The 23,633-nt window shown below is 39.5% G+C and overlaps 1 protein-coding gene across 1 annotated transcript in view; it reads left to right on the top strand.

The window, feature by feature from the left end:
- The window catches only part of CACNA2D3 (calcium voltage-gated channel auxiliary subunit alpha2delta 3), an 824,272-nt gene extending 800,995 nt beyond the window's left edge, over window positions 1–23,277 (top strand). Inside the window, exons 36-38 of the mRNA XM_044754812.2 lie at window positions 20,184–20,296; window positions 20,517–20,599; window positions 22,873–23,277. Of these exons, the coding sequence (XP_044610747.1) occupies window positions 20,184–20,296; window positions 20,517–20,599; window positions 22,873–22,965 (289 nt within the window). The 3' untranslated portion in view covers window positions 22,966–23,277. The remainder of the gene's footprint in view (window positions 1–20,183; window positions 20,297–20,516; window positions 20,600–22,872) is intronic.
- The last annotated feature ends 356 nt before the right edge of the window (window positions 23,278–23,633 follow it).

Below are 23,633 nucleotides of genomic sequence, written 5' to 3'. Positions count from 1 at the left end.
TTCTAATATCCATTCCTAGAAGTAAAATAGTTGGGAACTATTCTTTGTTAAGATAAATCTTGAAGAGTTTAGTTACATAGTATAAATATAAATGTTTATTTTTCTTTTGATTCTTTTTCTCTTGCTTATGTTTGGTGATATAATTTTTATGAAGAATAGATAATAGGGGCCAGCCCCAGTGGTCTAGTGGTTATGTTTGATGGAGTTTTCTTCAGCAGCCCAAGTTCAGTTCCTGGGTGTGGACCTATACCACTCGTCTGTCAGTGGCCATGCTGTTGTGCTGACTCACATACAAAAAAGAGGAAGATTGGCAGCAGATGTTAGCTCAGGGTGAATTTTCCTCAGCAAAAAAAAAAAAAAAGAAAGAAAGAAAGAAAGAAAAGAATAGATAATAGGTAAAAGTTATTTTCCAAAAATAACTTTCCTTCTCCAGGAAGAGATGGTGCCAACTGAGAGTGGAAACTTAAGAGGGATAAGCTTTTATTTCTCATATTAAGGTGGTAGGAGAAGCCTGTTTATAATTTAGCCTAAGACGTAAGAAAAACAGAAACTACAGTAGTGATAGACAGGTCCATATATTTAATGCTTTTCTTAGTAATTATTTATAAACCTCCTTACATTATTTTTAAAAGTCCAGTTTTAACAAAAGGTATTGACTTATAGCAGGGAGCCAAGTAAAAGTTAATTATTTCAACTTAGTAATAAGCAACATTGAAATGACATTACACAGGCTTGTTGAGGGGTCACAGAAAAATGAGCTTTAGAAACACTTTTTGAATGTGTGAGCATGGCTGTAAGTATAACTAATCAGGAAAATTAAAGCAACATGAAAAATTGTTGAGTTTAATGAACCCTGATTAAAACAGGATAAAGTGCTCAGGGTGTCTAAAGTCATACAGTTCTCTGAGCAGGCCTGTGTGTTCCAGAATGCTTATTTCAGTCTCTAGTAAATCTCTCAAATGAATCACACTAATGCTATTGATTCCAACCATTTCCTGACTGGCCTATTCATCTATTCTTCTGTCATTTTTCCATTAGAAAGGACTCAGGCTTCAAATGCATGCCTATCCAGCTCTGAAAATTGAATTGGTTTTTAAGAAAAGAGGCAAAACAAATAATATACAACCTTGTTTTCTATGTTTGGAAACCATGCAGACTAGAAAAAGAAGAGTTCAATGCTCAGGGCATTTAGAATAATTCTAAAAATGCTTTCAAGTGGAGTCTCTACATGTTATGTGAAGCGGTGATTTCAGATAACCGGCTAGCAATTCGCAGGCTCGGGTAGAGGCTAAAATGCGTTCCCCCCAGTGATGGAGCTGACTCAAGAGAAAGGTCTTGAATGTGCATATGCTTGAATTCTTCACTTAACTTTCCCATGTAGGTACAACTTCAGTCCCATCAGGTGTTTCCTGAACAGTGGTGTGAATTTGTTTCCAAAAGTAGAATTGGACAGGGTCAAGGTGATGGCTGTTCTTCTGGAAGTACCTGTACCTGTGGGCAGTTTCATTAAACCATTTGGCTTAAACTGTTAACTGTATACTTCTGGAAGTACCTGTACCTGTGGGCAGTTTCATTAAACCATTTGGCTTAAACTGTTAACTGTATACTCAGCCTGCTAACCATATAGTGATTATCTCCCGTCTTATATTATTAGAACATCCCTTGTGATATATTTTTAAGATAGTCACCATGAGCAGAGGAATTTTATTTTTCACGTTTTTCATGATGCCATTTTTTTCTCTGTCAGAATATTTAGCAGTTGTTCTCAAACACAAGGACGAGGCTCGCCCGAATCATCTTGGGGGAGAGAGCTTGCAGAGATGTGTGTTCCTGGGCCTCACCCTGAGCCTGCTGATTCCCAGTCTCCAGGAAGTGGGTCTGGGAATCTGTATTTTTGCCAGGTTCTCCAGATGATTTTGATGTACAGCCAGGCTGGGAAACTTCTGGAGGATCTTCTAGGATATAATACAATAGGACATGACAGTACTTTCCTGGACTTCATTGCCAGAAACTTGACTCTCTCTCTTTTTTTCTTATTGGCATAACTAAGAAGGAACAGAAATAACTAAGAAAAAAAAAAAAGAAACCAAGGGTAAAGTAATGCCAAAAGTTTCATTTGCACCTCACCCTCCACAAAGATTCAGAAGTTGTTTGTAGTGATGTGTCATCATTGTGTGTTCAGGGCCACAACCCAGGGGTGCTGTTATAACACAACCGGGTTAAGGGGACAATGGCTACCTAGTGTTTAAAGTTGAGTTTGTGGAAAACGAGTGACAGTTAAAAAGGGGTGAGTAATCATAAACGAGCTGTGAATCAGGGCTTCGGGAAAAGCTGAACACAATCCACCCAGACCTCATTGGCACTTCTGGGATGAGGAATTTCAGAGCTTGTGTCCTAGGCTCTTGGAGAAAGCAGGTAAGACCGCCCCTCAGGAGGGTGTGCCCACTATAAACTGAAGCCAGGATGCAGGAAGTCAGTCATCACCATCAATTTAGAAAGGGAAGAAAGTAAACAGGAATGGATTTCTCCAGATTACCACCACAGCGATTTTTAAAGGATGAGACAGATTAACTATTTAGGTTATCATGGCTTACGTTTTCCCTCTCATTTCAATGTATGTTTTATTTCTTTTTCACAATTGTCTTCTGTGATGTCACTTTTTCCCTCTGAGAGTCTTTTTTTCCCTAGCGTTAAACATATTTTTTTAAAGCAAAAACTGCAAGGTACAACCCTTCTGTTTTTAGATGAAAGTAAGTATATTTTATTAAATGCTTTCAGTGATGAATTTATTTGTTCCCTGTGGCCATATGTGGCCACAGACCAGGGATTAAAAATCAGATAAATTGGGTTCTCGTCCTTGAGTTTGTAATCCAGTTGTATGAACTTCCCTAGAGGGTCATCCCCCTAACAACTTATTTTGCCTAAAATCTGGGACTCTCCGTCCCTTTCACTAACATCTGTGATTAAGTAGGTCCTTCTAAAGTTGGAGTATTTTGTCCAAAAAGACATGAAAACATCAAGCAATCGAATTCTGTTAAGGTTGGAAAATTTTGTCGTGGTACCTGGAAGAACCCAAGTCCATAGAAGGACCCCTAAGTGCGTCCATTTTCTTTTAAACCTCTTATTCCACGCCCCCCCTTAAATTATTAAGGTGAACATACCAGTTACCATTTTTCATCCTATAATTTTCATACTGGAGACATAGCTAGGGTTTCTTGAGGTCAGGTTTATCCATTGGGTGGAGAAGTGCTGTATATCCCTATATATGGAACGTGTATTCACAAGAATGATGTGAAATGCCATGTACACACATGTGAATATTCATCTAGAAGCATTCAATGAAATGTTGCACGTGGATATATGAATATGCATCTATAGGCATGAAATTAAGTGCTGTATATGCATATAAGAATATTCAGAGATACGAAATGTGTTATATGTACGTATCCACATGCATTCACAGGTAGGAAACGCTGTTATTCTTTATTCCTCCTGGAAAGTCAGAATTCATGTTAGCCTGTTAAAGGCCCTGAGATGTCTGACAGTGAACAAACCTGTTGAACTCTTTTTAACTAGAACTTCACCAAACATTCATCAATATTTTGGCAGAATAGTTCCATAAAACCCATCTTGAGAACCACTCTATTAAGCTAGTTATTTCCGTTATAGATTGGATGAGACAGAAGTCAGTTATGGCTCTTGAGATATTTATAAAGTCTTAAATGTCTTGGATATAATGCTAAAATAAATGAAGTGGCCTGAATACTGGATATGCATACTAAACATGTAAATATTAACCTACAGGTGCATTTGTTAAGCTAGGAGTTTTGGTGGGATGGACTGGACGAGAGCTGTGTGCTGAGAAGGGAGTCACCAGCCTGCATGTGTGAAGTAAAGTGCTCCCCTCGCCTGTTCAGTTAAAAAAGCAGAAAGGAAGGACACATGGCCTACAATGAAGGATTCTTCCAGCCCCTTCCCAAAATACATTTCTTGAAACTAGGACCATAGGGAAACCTAAAAAAGCCACAAGCACTCATTTCTCCACCCTCAGAATCCAAAGAACAGTGAGTCCCATGGTGAGGACCTTCTCAATAATGTTCATTGTCAGAAAACGCCCCAGCCTGTGGGACTGTGGCATTCTTTTATCTTCACAAGTTAGTTTGGAAATTGACTGAGGGGAAAAGGTGTAAAAGGGTCAGAGTTCAGAAAAAAACGATGCATAAATCTCTTTTCACCTTTTAATGCTCATTGGAAAACATTAACTTTTAAGCTTTTTTCTATGATATTGCCATAAACATACAAAATTAGGAAAAATAGTATGATGAGCCCCATGTACCTATGGCACAGCTTCAACAATTACCAACATTTTACCAACCTTGTCTCATTTAAGCCCATCCACATTCTGCTTGTGATTATTAAATCTTAAGTACTACTACTGTTATTTTGTTAGAGTATTTTAAAGCAAATCCCTGACATATTTTTTCATTTGTAAATACGAGTTCGTCTCTTTTAGAAAAGGACTTTAAAAAAATTTTAAATCACAATGCAATTATCTCACCCTATAAAATTAACAGTAATTCCAAAATATTATTTTATACCCTGACTGTATTCAAAATTCCCCAAATCATTTCAGTGTCTTCTTATTTTTGGTTTGTTTGAAGCATTTGATATGCAACTTTCTCATGTTTGGCCCATGGGAGCTCCTTCAACTTGATCCGTGTGTCCTTTTGACAAGGCCTCATTAGTCTTTGATAGTTTTGTTGGATTCTGCAAAACAAGATATTCCAGGCTTATTTGGTATGTTTTCTGTCTCAGATCTGGAATCAGCCATTTCCCAGGGAGCCTTAGTTTTGTTTATTGGGTGATGTTATTTAGAGACCACGATCTGGGCCCAAATATTCACTCCGATGGCTTTGCCAAAATTTTCTAAGTCTTTTCAGGAGTAAAAGCTAGGAAATATGTATTAGTTTAGAAAGAGAAAATAAATCCAGGATTTATACTAACAGTTGCAATTCCAATTCCAAATTGTCTAATTTTTAATTAGCTTCTTTGATATACATGGTATCTCTTTTCTCTTACACTGAAAACCTCAGTTCCTAGCCACATTAACATATTAATCATTTACTTAAACCACAATATACATAAGATAATTTTAAAACAGCAATACCAGTATTATTGCTCACAATAGCATGACTGAGTATTGTTGAAGAATTCTTTGTGGTCTTTTTTTGTTTTTGGGCTCCATCCCAAGATGGAATTAGTGTGAAAATACTGTGTTTTAAAGTCAATTGAAATGCTTCTTTTCTTTATGTGGTTATGCCAACAATTTGATATACAATAAGGGATTTTGTTTGTTTTTAATTTGAGGAGGATTGCCTTTTTTAGTTATGTAAAATGTGCTCACGGTATCAAGGTCACAACCATGAAATGATGTTACTCAGAGGAGTATCACTTCCATACCCAAATTTTCCACCCTGTTCCCTCCCTCTCCTGATTGGTAATCATTTTGATTAGTTCTTGGTTTCATTTCCACTGGGACATTTTGTTTTTTCAATATAAGAAAAAAAATGTATTAATGTTTTTCCCTTTCTTTCATAAAAGGAAGCATACCATGCATGCTGTTTGGACCTCAAAAATTGTATATACACTGCAGATCTTTTTTTCTTAGTTTGGGGAATCGGATCTTCCTCATTCTTTTTCACAGCCACATAGTGATCCATTGTGTGGATATATAAGAGTTCATTCAAATAGACTTTTGGGTTGTTTCCACTCTTTTCTTATTATTCATGATCTTGCAATGAATAGCTTAACATATACATAATTTAACGTTTTTGGCAGAATACTTGGGGATAGATTCATAGAAGTGGGATTGCTAGGTGAAAGAGTAAACACATATATCATTTTCCTAGATATTGCCAAATTCTCCTTCATGGAGGTTGTACCGTTTTGCATTTCTTCCAGCAATGTATGAGAGTACCTGTTACTCTTTATCCTCGTCAATAAGAGCATTGTCCAATTCTTAGGTGTTTTTTTTTCCCAATTGAAGAATGCTTTTATTGTAGTTTTAAATTCTCTTACTAGAAGCGAGATTGTAGATTTTTTACATGTATTAGAAATATTGAATGTTTTTAGTAAAACATGTTGTAAATAATTTTCCAAAGTGTGTCTTTTGCCTTTTTCAAAGAACTATTCTTTGATTTTTTAGAAATTTTCTTTATTGTTCATTTTCTATTTCACTGATTATTGTTTTTATATTTTCTTTCTTCTATTTTCTTTGGGTTTTATTTGCTCATTTTTTATAATTTCTTAAGGTAAAAGCCTAGATCATTATTTTTAGATCATTTTTCCTCTCTAATATAAAGATTTAAATCTATAAATTTCCCTCTAAGAATGATAAGAGTATATTCCATAGATTTTGATATGTAGCCTTTTTATTGTCTTCTAGTTAAAAATATTGTCTAATCTACTTTGTGATTTCCTTTTTGACTTATGTGTTATTTAGAAGTATGCGGCTTAATTTTCCGAATATTTGGAGAGTTTCTAAATTTCTTAATATGTTTTATTCCTGTTTCAATTGTATTATAAGAAATTGCCAAACTGCATTACGAAGTGGATGAACCATTTTGCCTTCCTGCCAGCAGTGTGTGAGAGTTCCAGTTGCCCCTCAGCTTTGCCAGCTCTTGATATTGTAATTTATATTTATTTATCTTTATGTTAGCCATTCTAAGAGTAGCATACTGGCTTCTCACTGTGGTTTAGTATTTCTCTAATGAATAATGATTTTAGGCTTCTTTTCATGTGCTTATTTTCCATCCACGTATTTTATTCAATGAAATATCTGTTCAAATGTTTTGCCTATTTTTAAAAATTGAGATATAATTGATTATAATATTGTATGAGTTTCAGGTGTACAACATAATGATTCAGTATTTGTCTATATTGTGAAGTGATCACCACAATAAGTCGAGCTAACATCCATCACTACACGTAGTTACAAATTTTCTTTCTTGTGGTGAGAACTTTTAAGATCTACTCTCTTAGCTGCTGTCAACTTTCAAATATGCAATAGAATGTTATTAACTATAATCATCATGCTGTATGTTAGATCCCCATGGCTTTTTTATTTTATAGCTGGAAGTTTGTTAGCTTTGGACCACCGTTGCCTATTTTACCACCCCCAACTCTGCCTCTGACAACCACCAAGCTGTCCTCTGTATCTATGAGTTGGGATTTTTTATTTTCATTTTTTTAGATTCCATATATAAGTGAGATGATACAGTATTTGTCTTTCTCAGTCTGGCTTATGTCACTTAGCATAATGCTCTCAAGGTCCATCCATGTTGTCACAAGTGACAAGATTTCCTTCTTTTTTATAGCCGAATAATATTCCATTGTGTATACATATACCACATTTCCTTTATCCATTTATCCACCAATGGACACTTCTCTAAACCTCAGGTGCCTCTTCTATAATTTGGGAATAATAGTACCTGCTTCCTGGAGGTATTGTGAAATGAATGGGTTTTAGAGAACACACCTTCACACAATGACTGCATATGGTAAGTGCTCAGTAAGTGGTAGGTGGTGATGATTGTGATGGTAAGGATAATGATGGTGTTGGTGATGATGATGGTGATTAGTTATAGTGTAGTGATTAAAACAAATAGGCCTGTTTTTATAGAGTTTTGGTACTTTGATACTTGATGGGTTTTAGGATTTGGAAAATTTGTGTAACTTCTCAAAGCTTGAATATTTTCACCTGTAAAATGAAGATGATGATAATTTGAGTTGGTGTGAAGATTAAAGGGGAATTGCTTAGAAAGGTGCTTGGCACTAGGTAAACCCTCCATAAAAGTCAGCTCTTATTTTCATCATTTATAAGAAAAAACACTAATAGTTCCAGTGAAAATATTTAACAAATTCCTTACTCTTCTTAAGAGATTAGAAGAAAATTGTTCATGTCATAATTAAGAGGATTTACTGAAGACTCTAGTACAAAAAAATTAAAAAAGCACTGAACTTTGAAAAGCTAAAATAATAGCCAAGTTTTGAAAATATCTTTTGTTGTCAGCTCTTTTGAGATTCTCTTCTTCTGAAATGAGAAAAGCAAACCAGGTCCCTCTTGCTTTTCATTCTGTGGGGCTCTCTCTCTCCCATATTTCAAACACAAAATACTGTTCCTTGCCACCTGCCTTGGGCTGATAATGCCAAAGCACTTCCTGCCCATGTTGTTTTCAAACTCTGGGTCGGCACCATAAACCTCAACAAAGCCTTGGTGGGGCTGAGGATGAGTGAAAGTCATTATTATGGCTCTTTTTGGCTCATTCTGTCTGCAGTATAATGAATACCACCATGGGACACTGTGCCCTGCAGACAAAGCATCCTTTAGGCTTTTTGTGTGCTCTTCCCTCAGCAAGTCACAAACAGAATGCCATAATGTGTCCATTGTATGCATTTTTTAATAAATAATTATAACAAAGACAATATGCTCATCCTATTTAATCTTAGCTCTTATAACTGTGAAAACATGACACATTTCCCATGCTCATGAAATGGAGCAGAAGATGCCTGCACTAGTCTGGTTCCTGGCAGGCAATCCGAGGTGCACCTGGTGGGGGCCCTGCTGATGGCTTCCAGGGCTCAGCTCCCTAAAGCCTAAGTTTGCCAGCTGTAATTAGATCAGGCAACATGATGTCCATCATAAGGAATTTAGGAGCACATCACCTAGTATCCTTTTATTACAAAGAACAGAAGGCTCAACTCAAGCAAGCCTGAACAATAAAGTGAAAAGTTGAGATGCAGGCTTCAGGTAAGGCTTACTCTAGTTTCCCAAAGGTAAGGACCAAGACCTAAGTTTTCTCTTTGCATTTTCCAGCAGGCATTTCCATTCATGAGCACAGGAAGCCTGCCATTGGCTCCTAAGGCTGAAAGCTTCTTTGTTCTCATGTGTTGGGAGAAGAGATAAGAGTTCTGGGTTTCAATCTGATTGGAATAATTTAGGTCCAATGCCTATCTCTGAACCAGTTGCTTTCTTCAGGGAAAGGAATTGTACCACTCATCTTAGGCCCAGGCAACATGCCTGGGCAGGGCTAGCTCTTCAGAAGCACCTGGGCAGCCTGGAGGAAGGGAGGATTCCTGAACAAAGAGTAGGATATTGGTACCAAAGGAAGGGAGATTGGATATCAAAGAAAACTGCCGTAGAGGGCTGGGCTCTCTTTTTTCTGAAATCAGCTAAAGAGGTTTGGATCTTGAAGAGCTGTTAAAATAAAGAACACTTCTGGGCTGCTTAAACCTTGTCCTATATCCTGTACAACTCATTTGCCAGGGCCTTGTGCTATTTTGAATTTCACTCTTTTTCCGTCCTTATTCAATAAGTTTCAGTACTGAGCTGATACACAGAAAGCAAAAATAAGGGTCTCTATCTTGGTTTCAGAAGTCTAGTAGGAGAAAAAATTACCTAAATTAGAAAACAAAATAGCTCTCCATCTGGTTATCTAGAGAGATGAAGGAAAGAAGGGAGAAAGGGAGGGAGGGAAGAAGACACTGGTTGGCTTACTCACTGTGTTGTATTGTTGGGTAAACTGTCTCTACAACCACCAGCCTTAGAATGAGCTGTATCAAGGGGCCCACTGGGGAGCAGCAGCTTGGTGGCCAATCAGCTGTTGACATTTGAAGCATCTGCCTTCATTACTTTTGACTTGAGCTCATATTGGAAAACCGTCATTTTTTTCTTCTTCTTTGTTTTGTTCATGGCTTCTTATTGTGTATCACCTGTGCCTCCTGACACCTAGAGGGACCTCTTGTTGAACCCCATTTTTAGCTGCTCTAGAGGATAACTCTTCCGTGTGTTCCCTTGGATTACCGAAAGAGGATTTTCTACGTGTCCTGTAGCTCACAGTCTTCAGACCATTCCAAATGTAGCCTAGAGTGTTGGTGTCTACCCTTCCATCCTTTTCTGGTGTGGTATTACAAGGGTAGTAAAACAGTGATGAGCAGGTCATTCCACATGCATATGGAAGTGTATGTATTTTATCTGGATGATATAGGTACCTACAGCATGTCATAGGAGAGTGAGGAGGACATGCTTCCCTATGAGAGGGAGTGCTTCATAGAAAAAGTAACAATCAATAAGTATTTAGAACTGAATTGGCGTTCTCCAAGGGTTTGGGAAGAGGTGACTACAACGCTCAGAGCCCTGCTGGTCCCTGAACCAGCAGCATCAGCATTACCTGGCAACAGGTGAGAAAGGCAGAATCACAAGCCTCACCTTAGACCACTGGACAGAATCTGCATTTTGACAGGGTCCTGAGCTCATTTGTAGCATGTTAAGTTTGAGGAGCGCTCCTCTACCCCAGGAGGTCTCAGCCTTGGCAGCGCACTGGAATCACTCAAGTAGCTTAAAAGAATATGGAAGCCTTGGTCCTACACCCAGGGATTCTAATATAATTTGTTTTAGGTGTGGCCCAGGCATTGGTTGAAAAAACAAAAGCTCCCCAGGTCATGTCAATGAGCAGCCCAGGCTGCAAAGCAGAGATCCATCTGGGTCTCAGCTCTGAGGGAGAAGCATGGTACACTCAAGGACTCACGGTGGTCAGCATGCCTGGTGGTTGGGAAGGAAAGTGGCGTAGGGGTTGGGGCAGTTGAATGCATCAGGCTGGAGAGACAGCCAGCTGGATTGTATAGGGCCCTGTTTGCTTCACTCAGGTGCAAACCACTGGGTGGATTCCAGGGGGCCATAGGTAAGTGTAAAGAGGAGGATGGAGTGATCAGCCTTGTACTTAGGAAGGACTCATCACCTCACGAATAGAGAAGGGACAATGGCAGGAAAACCGGTGGGAAGGTATGCCAAAAATGATGCAGGTTGGCAGGATCAGCTACGTAATTTGCAGGCCCAGTGCAAAATGAAAATGTGGGCTGCTTGTTCGAAAAGCAGGAGAAAAGTGTCACAATAAGTATTAAAAGGTAAAACATTTTCCTTCTTTCTGTGGTCTCTCTTGATTGTCATGATAGTTTTTATTTGCTATTTAATATTGTCCTCCCTCAGACACAGGGACACTCATTGGATAAGTGCAGACCTCACAGGCACCCCCAGGGCCTGTTCCCATTATTCAGGGGCTGTGCTGCCCACTGGCTGTTGGGTTCTCCTTTCCACTAGCCACTGGACTGAGGTGCCATGTCCTGCTTAGAGAAGGAGACTCAATCCCCCCTTCCCACAGACCCACCACCCCAACTCATGGTAGATGGCCAGCCCCCAAGGGCTTTCCATCATAGCTCCAGGACATACTTGGTGCCTGGATCGAGGGTGGGTGAGAGGTTCACCCCTGCTCAGTCACCAGCTGAACATGCTGTGGTGCTGCCAGCCTCTGCCTTGCCTTGACCTTCCCCATGCCTGCACCCAGGGCTCTGCCGGGGCTGGAGGATGATGAGTTTGCTGGGCCAGGGTGGAAGCCAGGCAGCTGAGAACCTCCCACCTCCCCCTGCTCCCTTTGCGTGCTCCATTGTCCCTTGGACTTGAGTTATAAAACATAAGTTCAAAGATAAAATTTAAATTTCAAGATGGCCCTGCCTGCAGAGCAGTAAACCCCAAGTGACAAGCCCGTCTGAGTGTAGGTCCCTGTGTGACTGCGCCAGTCACTTGCCCGTAAAGCTGGCCCTGAGGAATGGAAGATGGAACGATGGACTGGAGAGATATTAAGGAGATGGTCAAATCAGGGCAGGCAATGTTCAAAGAGGCATGTGCTGAGAAATACTCCACGATCTCTGGTTTGTGTGACTGTAGATGGTGGCGCCATTAAGAGATACAGGGAGACAGGAGAAATAATGATTGGAAGTGGGGGCAGGGGCAAGTTTTAGGTACCTGTGAATACTTTCTTTGTCCCAACATTTAATCATCCCTCTTTTCTCTGGCTTAATTGCATAGGCTGGCACTTTGAGAACAATGAGGGATAAAAGAGGGGAGAGGGAGCTTTCGTGCCTTCTTCCGACTCTAATTAGACAGCTCTGAGTGTTCTATCCTGAAGTATGATGCTAAATTTGGTTCACAATTAAGCACCTATTTCTGTTTTCTTAAAGATTGCTTTCAGGGATGGGATTTTTGTCAAATGTCTTTTAGGCACCTATTTAACAGGTCCTACTGCCCTGGCTCTTTTCCAACTCTGTATAGGGTGTCCTACATGAATAGACTTACTGGGAAGAGGCGAACAGGATGTCAAGTGGGGGTTTCCTTGTAGTCCCAGGTTGAGGAGAGAACAAAGTGACACTAAGCACTGCTGGTTCTAAAGAGAACAGCCTTTCAGCTGGCATTAATTTAGAGTTGGAAACCCTCCCATCAACCCCCACTCCTAAGCTTATTTGAGGGTGACGACTGGCCCACCTTTAGTCTACCATGTGGACACTGGTGAGGAGCTTAACAAGAAAGAGATCACCGTTCACGGGAAGAGGGGTTTCCCTCCAGGGGGCGCTTTTTTGTGCTGGGAGCCAGATGGACAATGGAGGAATGCTCCAAAAGACTCTTTTCTACATTTTGGGGGTGCCAAAAAGAAGGGAAGTCCAGCATTGGTCAAATGTCCACTAGGCAGCAGGTGTACTGATATGTTTTTGAGCTCGTCTGAGCAGGGGAAGACCTGGAGGGAGAAGGCGAGGCTTGGAGAAGGGGCAGCACTGAAGTGGCCTATGTCTCGGCCAGCAAAGATGCACATGTCCCAGTGGTCAGGTGGACAGTATAGAAGATAACTGTCATCTTGCTTAAACCCAACAAGATGACTGCGCTCCAGGTGAGGACCACACCAACGTCAAGAGGTGTGAAGTAACTGCTGAAGATAGGACCTGCATGAGTGGTCAAGTTGGGGCCATGCTGGGGGGCTGTAGGTCTCTGAGGAATCCATGATAACCTCACAAGAGAGCCAGCATTTAGATGCTGGGCCACCCGAAAGGCCAGTCTGTGTTGTGAGGAAACAAGCTGTGGTGAGAGACTTGCACCATGGCCTGGTAAGTAGAAAATGCTTGCCTCTCGGCTGCTCCATTTTCCCCACCCCAAACCACTAAAGAAGCTAGAACCTAGAAGCTTGAAGGAAGGACAGTGCAGAGATTTGAACTAGTATGAAATCAGAGTACTAAACTAGACTGGACTAAGTTTTTTAACCTAGAGTAGTCAGAAAGTTATAGAGTCTATACAAGATACCATTTAGAGATGAGAAAGCAGGAACTCAACATAGTAGGGATGAAAACAGAGACTTAAAAATCAAAAGAATTGTTTGATATTTCTATTTCTGTTAAGCCGAGACAACTCAGTAGGCTTGTTCGTTTGCATTCCTAGGTTAATCCTCACGGGGCATGCTCTGTTACTATTTCAATGTCCTCCTCAAGTCTATTTACTGCATTTCATTTGAGGTCTTTGCATCAATATTCATAAAGAGAGATTATTCCGTAGCTTTTTTTTTTTGGTATAATCTTGGCCAGGTTTCATATCAGGGTTCTTCATAAAAGGAATTTGAAATATTTCCTTCTTCCCCAGTGCTCTGAAACAGTTTAAATATTTTAGAACTCCATGTGCCTTGACATGCTAACATGATTCACCTGTGAGATTTCCCGGGCGGGCCTGACGCTTGTGGAGGTGGGCCGGTGAGGCCCTGCTGTTCATTCTTTTACCTTATTTGCACTGAGCACGAGTAGGTGCTGGTGCTCCCCTTTCTCCTCCCCGGTGCCATTCGAAAGCATAGCTATAACTGGAACACAGCCTCAATATTTGATTTCTAGTTTGAATTTAAACAGTCACCAAGTGTTTGCTCTCCACAACTCGGGGCCTGGGTCAGTGTGGGGCATTCTGGGGCACGTTGAGGGAGGACAAGGCATCTCCCCACCTCCAAAGAGAATAGGATCCTGTTGGAGATCTGCAGTGACGTCCCCAACCCAGCCGGAGGATAGTACAACATAGAACAGGATCAGTGCCAAATTCAAACAAGTTCCCTGTGACTCACTCAAATGTCTCTTATTTTATCTTTGGATAAAATCTGGAAAATTTATGAAATGTTGAAAATCTATAAGGGGGTGAAAGATTTCAAAATGTTTTAAGATCCTATCCCACTCGATTATTTTTCAAGGAACAGTTGTGTACCCAATTAATGAAAAGCAAGCCAACCAAGTTCTCCAAATGTGCATCCTGGGGTCCTCTGGGAATCGTATCCATGGATCCCTCCCATGATGCCTGTTCGTTCAGGGCGAGCGCTAGGGAAGCGGCGTGGCCGCTTTCGTCATCCATCATCCGGTCAGCAAAGCCCCTCTCAGTGGATAGTGTGCGGCCATAGTCTCTCCTGTCAGGCGAGCCTGTCTTGAAATCACATCATCTTTTTTTCCTCTAGTTCTTTCTCAGTCTGCAGTGAATGAAGAAGGGAGGACTGGCTTGTTTCAGTTCCGGCAATGGACACATCAAAATTGCTTCACTCTTTCCCTGGAGGGCCTAATTTACTTCACGCATTTTGACCTATCCCTGCTTAGAAACGACCGCTGTGATTCTCTGTTGAGGCATTTCCCTCCTGCCTCCCCTCCGCTCCCGCCCACCCTCTCCCCCCAACCAACCCACCAGGCCACAGTTCCTCTGCACGGTGATGTCAGTCTGGCTGCTGGGCCCAGCTGGATGGAGGTGTGTTTTATGAAGTTCAACCCTGCACCCTGGGCCATAAATACACGTTGTGCACATAAATGTACAACTAACATTGCCCAGACCCCTCCGAAGCACCATGTTAATAAGCAGACAGTAAGTCTTTAAAATATGGAAAAGCAGTTAATCTTTCCGCTGGCAAATCCTTTGTAGGGGGTTGTTTTCCTCCGCGACAATGTAGCTGCATGCAGGGCTTTTCATCTCCTAGGTTTGGGGGAAGAAAAGGGGAAGGCTGCTGTGGGGCTTCATTGAGAACACTTGGGGGGCCTTCAGCTGGGAGGGTAAATGCGTTAAAGAGAATCATATCTTGCACTTGTTGTCATTAAGCATCTGCATGGAGTAATCACTCTGGCTCTGCCCTCAAGGAGCTTGAGCACTAATAATTCCAGAACAAGACAGAAAGTCTGCTGCCCATGGGGGCAGACCCACAATGGGCCTGGGCTCTGGAGGCCTGCAGCTTTGGGTTTGAACCTCAGCTCTGCCCCGGTGATTGTAGGAAGTTACTTAGCCTCTTGTTTCCCCATCTCTACAATGGGCACGATTATGTCTTACTCATAAAGCTTCTGTAAGAGTTTACTTCTCCTCTCTGAGTCCCAGTTTTCTCTTTTGTAAAATGAGAAAATCAGTACTCTTTGGCCCTAGCATAACATTCCATTTCATAAATGTTTTAAGAGTACACAAACACATTCTCTTTAAAAAGAACTTCAGCGTTACAGATTAAGTTCGAGTCTCCCTTGACGATTATTCCCGGTCAGTCTTCTCCGGTCTCCTCCTCCCTTGCTCTCTCTCGCACTGCTGTGAATAATGCTGCAGTGGACATGGGGTGCAGAGATCTCTTTGAGATAGTGATTTCATTTTCTTAGGTCGTATACCCAGAAGTGGAATTGCTGGATCATACAGTAGTTCTATTTTTAATTTTTTGTGGAAGCTTCATACTGTTTTCCATAGTGGCTGCACCAAATATTTTTCTAATTTTAATGAGTCTGAACCCTTTTTTATAGATCAGTTGTCCATCTGTGTTTCTTCTTCTATAAATCATCTCCTGAGTTTTGATACTGATTAGGGCAAGCGCCTTCCCTACCTTTCCCTTTTTATAAAACCCAAGTTTTTACAATTGTTCACTCTATTCTTCATATTTACTCTTCTGAATGAATCTTAGGATCATCACCTCAAATTCCATCAAAAATCCTGTTGGGATTGTGATTGAGATTGCTTTGAATTAAAAGGTTAATTAAGGGAGAAGTGACATCTTCAATATATGTGTTTTTTTCCACACCCCTTGTACTTTCCTCCAATTTTTAGTTTGTCTTTTTATGTTCAGTAAAGTTTGGTCATTTTCTTCAAAAAGAAATGCTTTTTACCAGATTTATTCTTGGGCATTTCAGAGTGATTATTGACACTATTAGTGGTTCTTTATTTCATAAATATTTTTCATTGGTTATTGTCAGGGAAATGCTGTGGTTTTGTACGTTGATTATGTAACTGGTCAGCTGGCTGAGTTCTTTCAGTAGTTCTAATAGCTGGTCAGTGGGTTCACGTGAGTTTTGGTGGTATTTACTTGGGGGTAGATTTTCAATGAACATTTCAGTTTTTTTAATGGCAGTTGGTCTGCTTGTGTTTTTTTATGGCGTGGCCAAATGTTAATAATTTATACTTTCACCCCAAAGGTATGTTTGCTCTATTTTCAAATTGTTTACAACCATATACATAATAGTCACTTAAAATGTTTGAAATGCCTCTGTCTCTTTTGGGTTTTAATGTGATTTTATGACTTCTTTCTTAAAGATTTTTTTATTTTTCCTTTTTCTCCCCAAAGCCCCCCAGTACATAGTTGTATATTCTTCGTTGTGGGTCCTTCTAGTTGTGGCATGTGGGATGCTGCCTCAGCGTGGTTTGATGAGCAGTGCCATGTCCGCGCCCAGGATTCGAACCAACTAAACACTGGGCCGCCTGCAGCGGAGCGCGCGAACTTAACCACTCGGCCACGGGGCCAGCCCCCTTTATGACTTCTTTCTTGATCAGGAGTGCCAAACATTGATTTATGTCAATGTCCTTTTAAACCAGAGTTTGGTTCTTTCAATTTTCTTCATATTTTTATTTGTGTTTATTCTTTTGCATTTATATTTGTAAATTCCTTCTATCCTTGATTTGACAAATATTTACTGAGAATCTGCTCAGTCGCAAGCACAACTGTAGGTGCTGGGGACAACAGATAACCATGGGCACACAGATGCAGCCTTGCTCCCATAGAAACCAGTCTGTTGTGAGGAGCAAACAGTGAACAAGTAAGGAGAAAGCAGAGGCTGAGGAGATTGAGAAGAAAGGTGATGAGGTCATTGGTGTCCTTGACAAGAACCGATACAGTGGCATGGTAAGGACTGCAGGCTTATTGGAGTAGATTTGTGAAAGAAGGGCAAATGTGAGGAAGTAGAGAGTGAGAGAGAGGTTATAGATAATTCTTTTTAAGAGTTGTATTAGAAAATTGGACAGAGAAATAGGGCAGTAACTGGAGGTAAGCTCAAGGGAGAGTTTTGTTTTTCCTGAGATGGGAGATGTGACAGCATGTTTGTAAACTGAAGGGAATGGTGAGTAGATGAGGCAAACTATTTGTGCAATGATCACCCTCTTCTCTTCCATCAGTCACTTCCCTGCAGAAGCCTGAGAGCTGAGTGTTGGGGAGGGGCGTCAATATTGAGCCCAGTGTGCCAGAGGAAAGACCAAGTCTAGGGGCACAGGTGCAGGTTTATCTTCTTATTTTTCCAGCTTCTTGATTCTAAAACTTAGTTCATTTATTTGCAAGTGTTTTTTTTTTGTTTTTTGTTTTTTTCCAATAAAAGTATTTGAGGTCATGCTACACATATTTGAGTCTGGGCTGTTCTTAAATTCTCAAGGATTAATTGAATGTATTTTTTAACCTTTAATTTCCACTGTTTATAGGTTTCGGTTTTAATTTCTGGTTGTACCCTACCATAAGAAAAAGAACATGCAATTGATGCTTTCAGCCCTTTGGAATGCATTGCAGTTCCCTGTGTTTGAAAGTAATGTATATATTGTTTAGATTGAAGAATTTTCGCTCCATATTTTAATAGAGCATGCATTCATCAATCTCTTCTGGTATTTCTATCAGTTTGTACACTATGATCATAAAAGTTCATATCGTATCTTGTTATACCATTATACTATTTTTCAGTGTGAACTATTTTCTCTACTACATTTTAATGAATTTTCACTTTGAATATTTGTATAATAATATTACTAAACCTATTCCTCCCTTTTGTTGTTAGCATTTTTCTGGTGCATCTTTTCCTCCTTCCATATCATTCTGTTTTGGGAGTGTCTGTTGCAAACAGCATAATGCCGGGATTTTTGTAAACCTGATTTAAGAGTCTCTGCCTTTTACTATTGAATCTGATCACCTCATATTTATTGTGATTTGTAATAATTGTAGGCGTATACTGGCAGTCTTGTGTGTGTGTGTGTGTGTGTGTGTGTGTGTGTGTGTTTTATTTACCATGCTATCTTGGATTGATCAGGTTTTCATTTTGCAGAGATTTTTTGAGTAATTATTCTTAAATTTTAAAACATAATTTTCTATCGATATCTACAGTTACTTGTATATTTTCCTCTGGACACTGACATATTTTTTTACTTCCTTTTCTCCATTCCTTCAAAACTTTGAATATGTTGCTCTGTTTCCTTCATCTTAAGTAATCCCGATGAGAAGTTGGTGTCATTCTCATTCCTCTTTGAGTAATTTGTTTCTAGAGAAGATTTTAGGATTGGTCTATATCTTTGATGATCTGAAGTTTTATTCAGGCTTGAATGGACCCTTTGAATGAAAAAAATAGAATTCTCCTCAATTGGAAAATATTCTCTCCCTTTGGAGCTTCTATTTCATATTCTAATTTCTTTCTCCTTTATTGTTTGCCTGATAGATTCATTTGGCTTAATCTTCTAGTCAACCATTTGTTCTTTAAAATATTATGTGGTATTGGTTTTCATTTTTCTTTGAGACTCTGTTAACCTGCCTCCAACATGAAATCCATTGGTTTTCTGATGAGAACCGTATCAGGTAGATTGGTTTTATTCTGATAGGCATAATCTGTTGCCGAGGCCACTGCTAAAGCATTGGCCTTGCATAGGTGAGAAGGCACCTAGTGCTAAAAGGGGGAGCTAAAGCAAAGGTTTTTAAAGTTTTAGTGAGATAGCAAAACAGAGTTTTTTCTCAATCCAGGTGTAGTTGTGGAGAAGGGTGGGAAGGGCAGAGAGTAAGCGTCCCAGAGTGTGGATAGTGGTTTAGGCATTGAGGAACATCTTTGAGCAGTGGCATGCCCTGTTCCCTGCTATGGTTGAAAGAAGTGAGCATAACTGTAGGATATTAGATGAATAGGCATTGAGCATGTATACAAAGGAAGCCAGTTGTGTTGTGATATCAGAGCATTCTTGGATAATTCAACAGATGAGGTGAGAATAGGTAAAAATAAAAAGGGAGCCCTTTCCCTTCTTTATAACTTCCAACAAAGCAGGAGGATTCCTCTTCATCCCATGGTTTTAGTAAACCATGGTGATATGCTCTAGAGAATAGAACAAATTTGTTGAGAGACAGATGAATGAACATAAAATTTATGGAGAAATTGAACATTCTGTTGGGTTATAGTCTACTTCTTCTGACTAAACTGAATTTAATGAAATATCATGAAAAGTTATTGACAAGGGTTCTAGGCCTGTGACTAAATATTTGGCTAACCTGTTGGCTCTGGAAGAGTATGGGATTTTGGTCTGTAATTTGTTCCTCCAAAGAGTCAGAGTATCTCTTGTTAAAGAGTATATTTATGGTGGTGTTGCTTTGTCATTTCACTAAGAAGCAGGTGTCATTAAGCTTACTTCAGCTGGACTGATGGACCCCGCATATCAGAGCTGCTATACAGCCTTAGTACCAGCACAACTTAGACTCTGAGAAGGGTGGGACTTCTTAAACGAATTTCATCCAAAGACTGTACCTCTATTATGGGCAGATATTGTACAAAGTGGTACAGGGAAGGGTTCAGGAAGTTTACTTCATCTTTTATCATCAATATGATATCACTTCAGTCTATCTTTGAGGGAAGGAGGAGAGAAAAATCCATCTAGAAGAATGTCATGCAAGTTTTGATAATGTTTAAGCCCAGGGAGAGGGAAATGAGGCTTGGAAAGGCCTCACCTCTTAGACCTTGGAAATTGAGGTGATTTAGCCAACTCTGACTCTCCTGTTTTGCACATATAAGATCCCAGTCTTCCCGAGGTGTGTTTTATAGGCTGTGTATGGCTATAACTATAGCTTATAAGCTATTGTCTTCTTAGTGAAGCTTGGTATTTGAAAGTGAAAAGCCTCATGGAAGGAGGTGACTTTAGTAGTAAAGCAGTCTCTGAAACTTGTTTTCTAAAGTATTATAGTAGTTACCCCCCAGAGGAAAAGTTTTCTCCATGGCTTTTTACTTGAAGAATGGTAAATGACCACTCACTGTCTCTGTGCCTCTTTTTCCAACAGGTCCTTTGTCATCCAGCAAATCCCAAGCAGCAATCTGTTCATGGTGGTGGTGGACAGCAGCTGCCTCTGTGAGTCCATAGCCCCCATCACCATGGCGCCCATTGAAATCAGGTATATCCTTTTGTGCATAGGTCCAGTGACTGCTGCTGAAGCTGGTGAGGGGAATCAACAGTAAGGAAACGTGGGGGAGAAATATTAGAGAGGGGAAAATAACGTCCTTTCTACTGTTGGAGAGAGAGAGGTTATTAAGGGAGCTTAGAGCCCAGTTTTGACCTCTGAAATGCAGAGTAAGGGAAAGTAATATCTTGGAAATATGCCTTAACTACAGTCAACATAACGAATCCCTTAAGTGTGAACGCTTAAAGGCCCAGAAGATCAGAAGGCGTCCGGAGTCTTGTCATGGCTTCCATCCTGAGGTAAGTCCAAGAACGCTTCCTGTCTCTTTTCCCATCGGATTTGCCACAAGAATCTCACCATGGTCAAAGAACTGTAGCTAACTAGTTTTCTCATGAGAAAGGAATCCCCTGCAGGCAAATCAAAGAAGAATATACAGGAAGGCTGATGGTATTCGCAGCCCCTCAAGGTCTTCTTATTTAGTCTGTGCTTAATAGTCTTCTTATTATATCTGTGTATCGATTTTAAAAGCCTCTTTACTATCTTCTCTTTATGGATGGGCTGTAATTTTATCACTTTTGACTATTGCACATGAAGTGGTTCTGACCATCTTGGTTTACTTATTTCAAGTTGTAGTTAAAATTATGTTCCCCCGCTTACTTTTAGATAGCCTTTTATTTGTAAGAAATTCATGTAAATCACAAGTGTCAATATTAATATCAAATCGAGTCACAGTTTATGAAGGCAGAATAATAAGCCCCTAAACCCCTTAACCACATGAAGTCACAACCGTCAGGCACTCCATTTACACCAAAAGTGGTGAGCAGAGAAAAATGAAGCTTAGTGCTGAGAAAGGTAAACTTCCCATAGATGTAGGTGAATTATAAGAGAATACCCCTGCAAGGCTCTAGACAAAAAAAAATTTAATCTAGCAAAAATAATACAAATTTAAAAATTAGCTCCTCTCCCCCCCACCCCTGAAAAATGAAAAACTTGCCTAGACCCATTATTATAGGGAGACTGGGACAATATCTATTTTTAAAAATGGCATCAGAGCCAGCTGACTGTTAATCTCACCTTTAAACAACAAATAATTTTAATGTTATTTAAACTATCCAAGTGTTGGAAAATATGTTAAAGTTAGTATAGTACCAATAAGAACTTGGAACTTAGTGAGAATGTTTGCTTCTCTATCCAAAGGAGAGTTCAATAACAACATATTATACAAACATAGGCTGGAAAGATCTTTGATAAAGTTCAGTGTCACCCTTAAAAAAGATCTATGTAGAATGCAAATACAAGTAATAGTCAAAAAAATACTAAAATCACTTCAATTAAAATCAGAGCTACATACTTAGACAGCTAAAGTCACTAGAGTAAAAATCTTCTGGAGTTAATGAGATAATTTGATATATAAAAAACTTTTTTTTTAAATCTGTATTTTTTTCTTTGAGTTTTTACACCTATTAAGATGAAGTCAGTGGAGCAGAATAGAAATTCTTACATATGATAAAGATTCAATTCAAAGAGGAGAATATACATTAGACTTAAATGGTAAAATAATAGTCCCGCAACAAATCTCAGGGATTGGAGAGAACTTCCTATCTAAGACCAGAAAGCTGTGGAAGAAAAACAGGTTTATTTAACTATATAAAAATTATAACTTTTCTATGGAAAAAGAATGTAAAGTCAGTAGTCAATTTATAGAACTTGAAAAAATATTTATATATCAAATCATAAAGAGCTCTTTTAAATTGATAAATCAAACAACTACATATGAAAATAAACCAAGAATGTGAAAGATACAAGTCACTAGGTTATCAGAATATACAGAAAGTGATGAAATATCTGGCCATAGCCATCAAAAGCAAACATACGCATTAGCTCTGCACTCTCACACCTGGGCATCTTTATCATGGGCAGGGGTGGGGCAAATACCATTGGCTAGTAGGACCTACATTCAGCACTCTTTGTAGCAGTAAAGAACAGATGAGAAAATGAATGCCCATCAATAAGAAAATGGCTGAATAAAATAGAGCTAGAATAATGGAGTTGGAGAAATTTCCATCAGTCAATGGACAAAAAAGAATGTTGCAGAAAGGAATAAATAATACGATTTCATTTCTGCAAAACTGAGCCCCTTTTCCCCAAATAAAAAGAAAGAAGACATACACATAAACCCTCCCTAGCCCAGTCTCTGAAATGATCAGGCCCCTTCGATGTGATCTTTTACTTACATTTTGACAGGAAAAAATTAGAAGGCCAATGTTTTGCTTTTATAACATGATCAAACAGACATCTCCACCAACAGCCCTTTACCTCTTAAATGTTCTACATAATAGTATGCAAAGAATAATTTTGAATATCTTATGCAATGACAACTGAAATCAGAGATTCTCATCACTAGCTTTCATGAAACTTTAGACAAGTGTATTTCACTGTGTTATCTAGCACCCAAAAGATTTTGTTCATACATTGGAGAGGGGCAAGAGGTCTGGGGACTCAACATCGCTTGGAAAGTTTAGTGCATCTTGGAGTCTATCTCTGCTCTAACCAACCCTGCCTTTTCCCACAGGAAAACGCAAGAGAGTGTGGAGGTGCACCGGGCGTCCAAGCCAAGATGGTCCTTATCCTGTTCCCTCTGCTTTTGATGCTCTTCTCAAGGTGACACTGACTGAGATGTTCTCTTGGCATGCTAAATTATGGATAAACTGTGAACCAAAATATGGTGCGACATAGAAGACATGAAATATAGTCCAACCATCAGCGTCTCATGATTTTAAACTGTGCGTAATATAAACTCTTAAAGATATGTTGACAAAAAAGTTATCTTTTTACTTTGCCAGTCATGCAAATGTGAGTTTGCTCCATGGTAATCACCGTTCATCAGAATCGGGACTGCAAGTGGGCAGTGTCCCTTCTGCTTGAAACCCATTGAAAACAATTTAAAACTGTGTACTTTTTAAATAAAGTATATTAAAATCATAATCTCCTTGTTTGGGTTTTATTATCACTTTATTGCTGAGAATACAGACTGAAAAGTGCATGAAAAAGTCACCCATTCCAGACGCTTGGAAAGGATGGTTGTTGGCAGAGGCTTTGCTCTAAAGCAGATTCTGGACAAATATTTAACAATTGTTTAGATGCTCCACTCTCAGTTATAAAAATATTTACAAAAGTGAATCAAAACATCATCTCCATGGAAGAGTTTATTACATAGAACCCTGAATTTTGCTGAACTAAACTTCAATAGAAATCATAATTTGGATGAGAACACAAGCTCCCATAATAATCAAGTGTTGAACTATTTAGGACTAGAAATAGAGAAGGCATAAA

This window comes from Equus asinus, chromosome 21 (genome assembly GCF_041296235.1).
Source record: "Equus asinus isolate D_3611 breed Donkey chromosome 21, EquAss-T2T_v2, whole genome shotgun sequence".
In the NCBI taxonomy this organism is placed as follows: domain Eukaryota; kingdom Metazoa; phylum Chordata; class Mammalia; order Perissodactyla; family Equidae; genus Equus; species Equus asinus.
The sequence above is the reverse complement of the archived record's forward strand: the minus strand, read 5'-3'. Positions and strand labels throughout refer to the sequence as shown.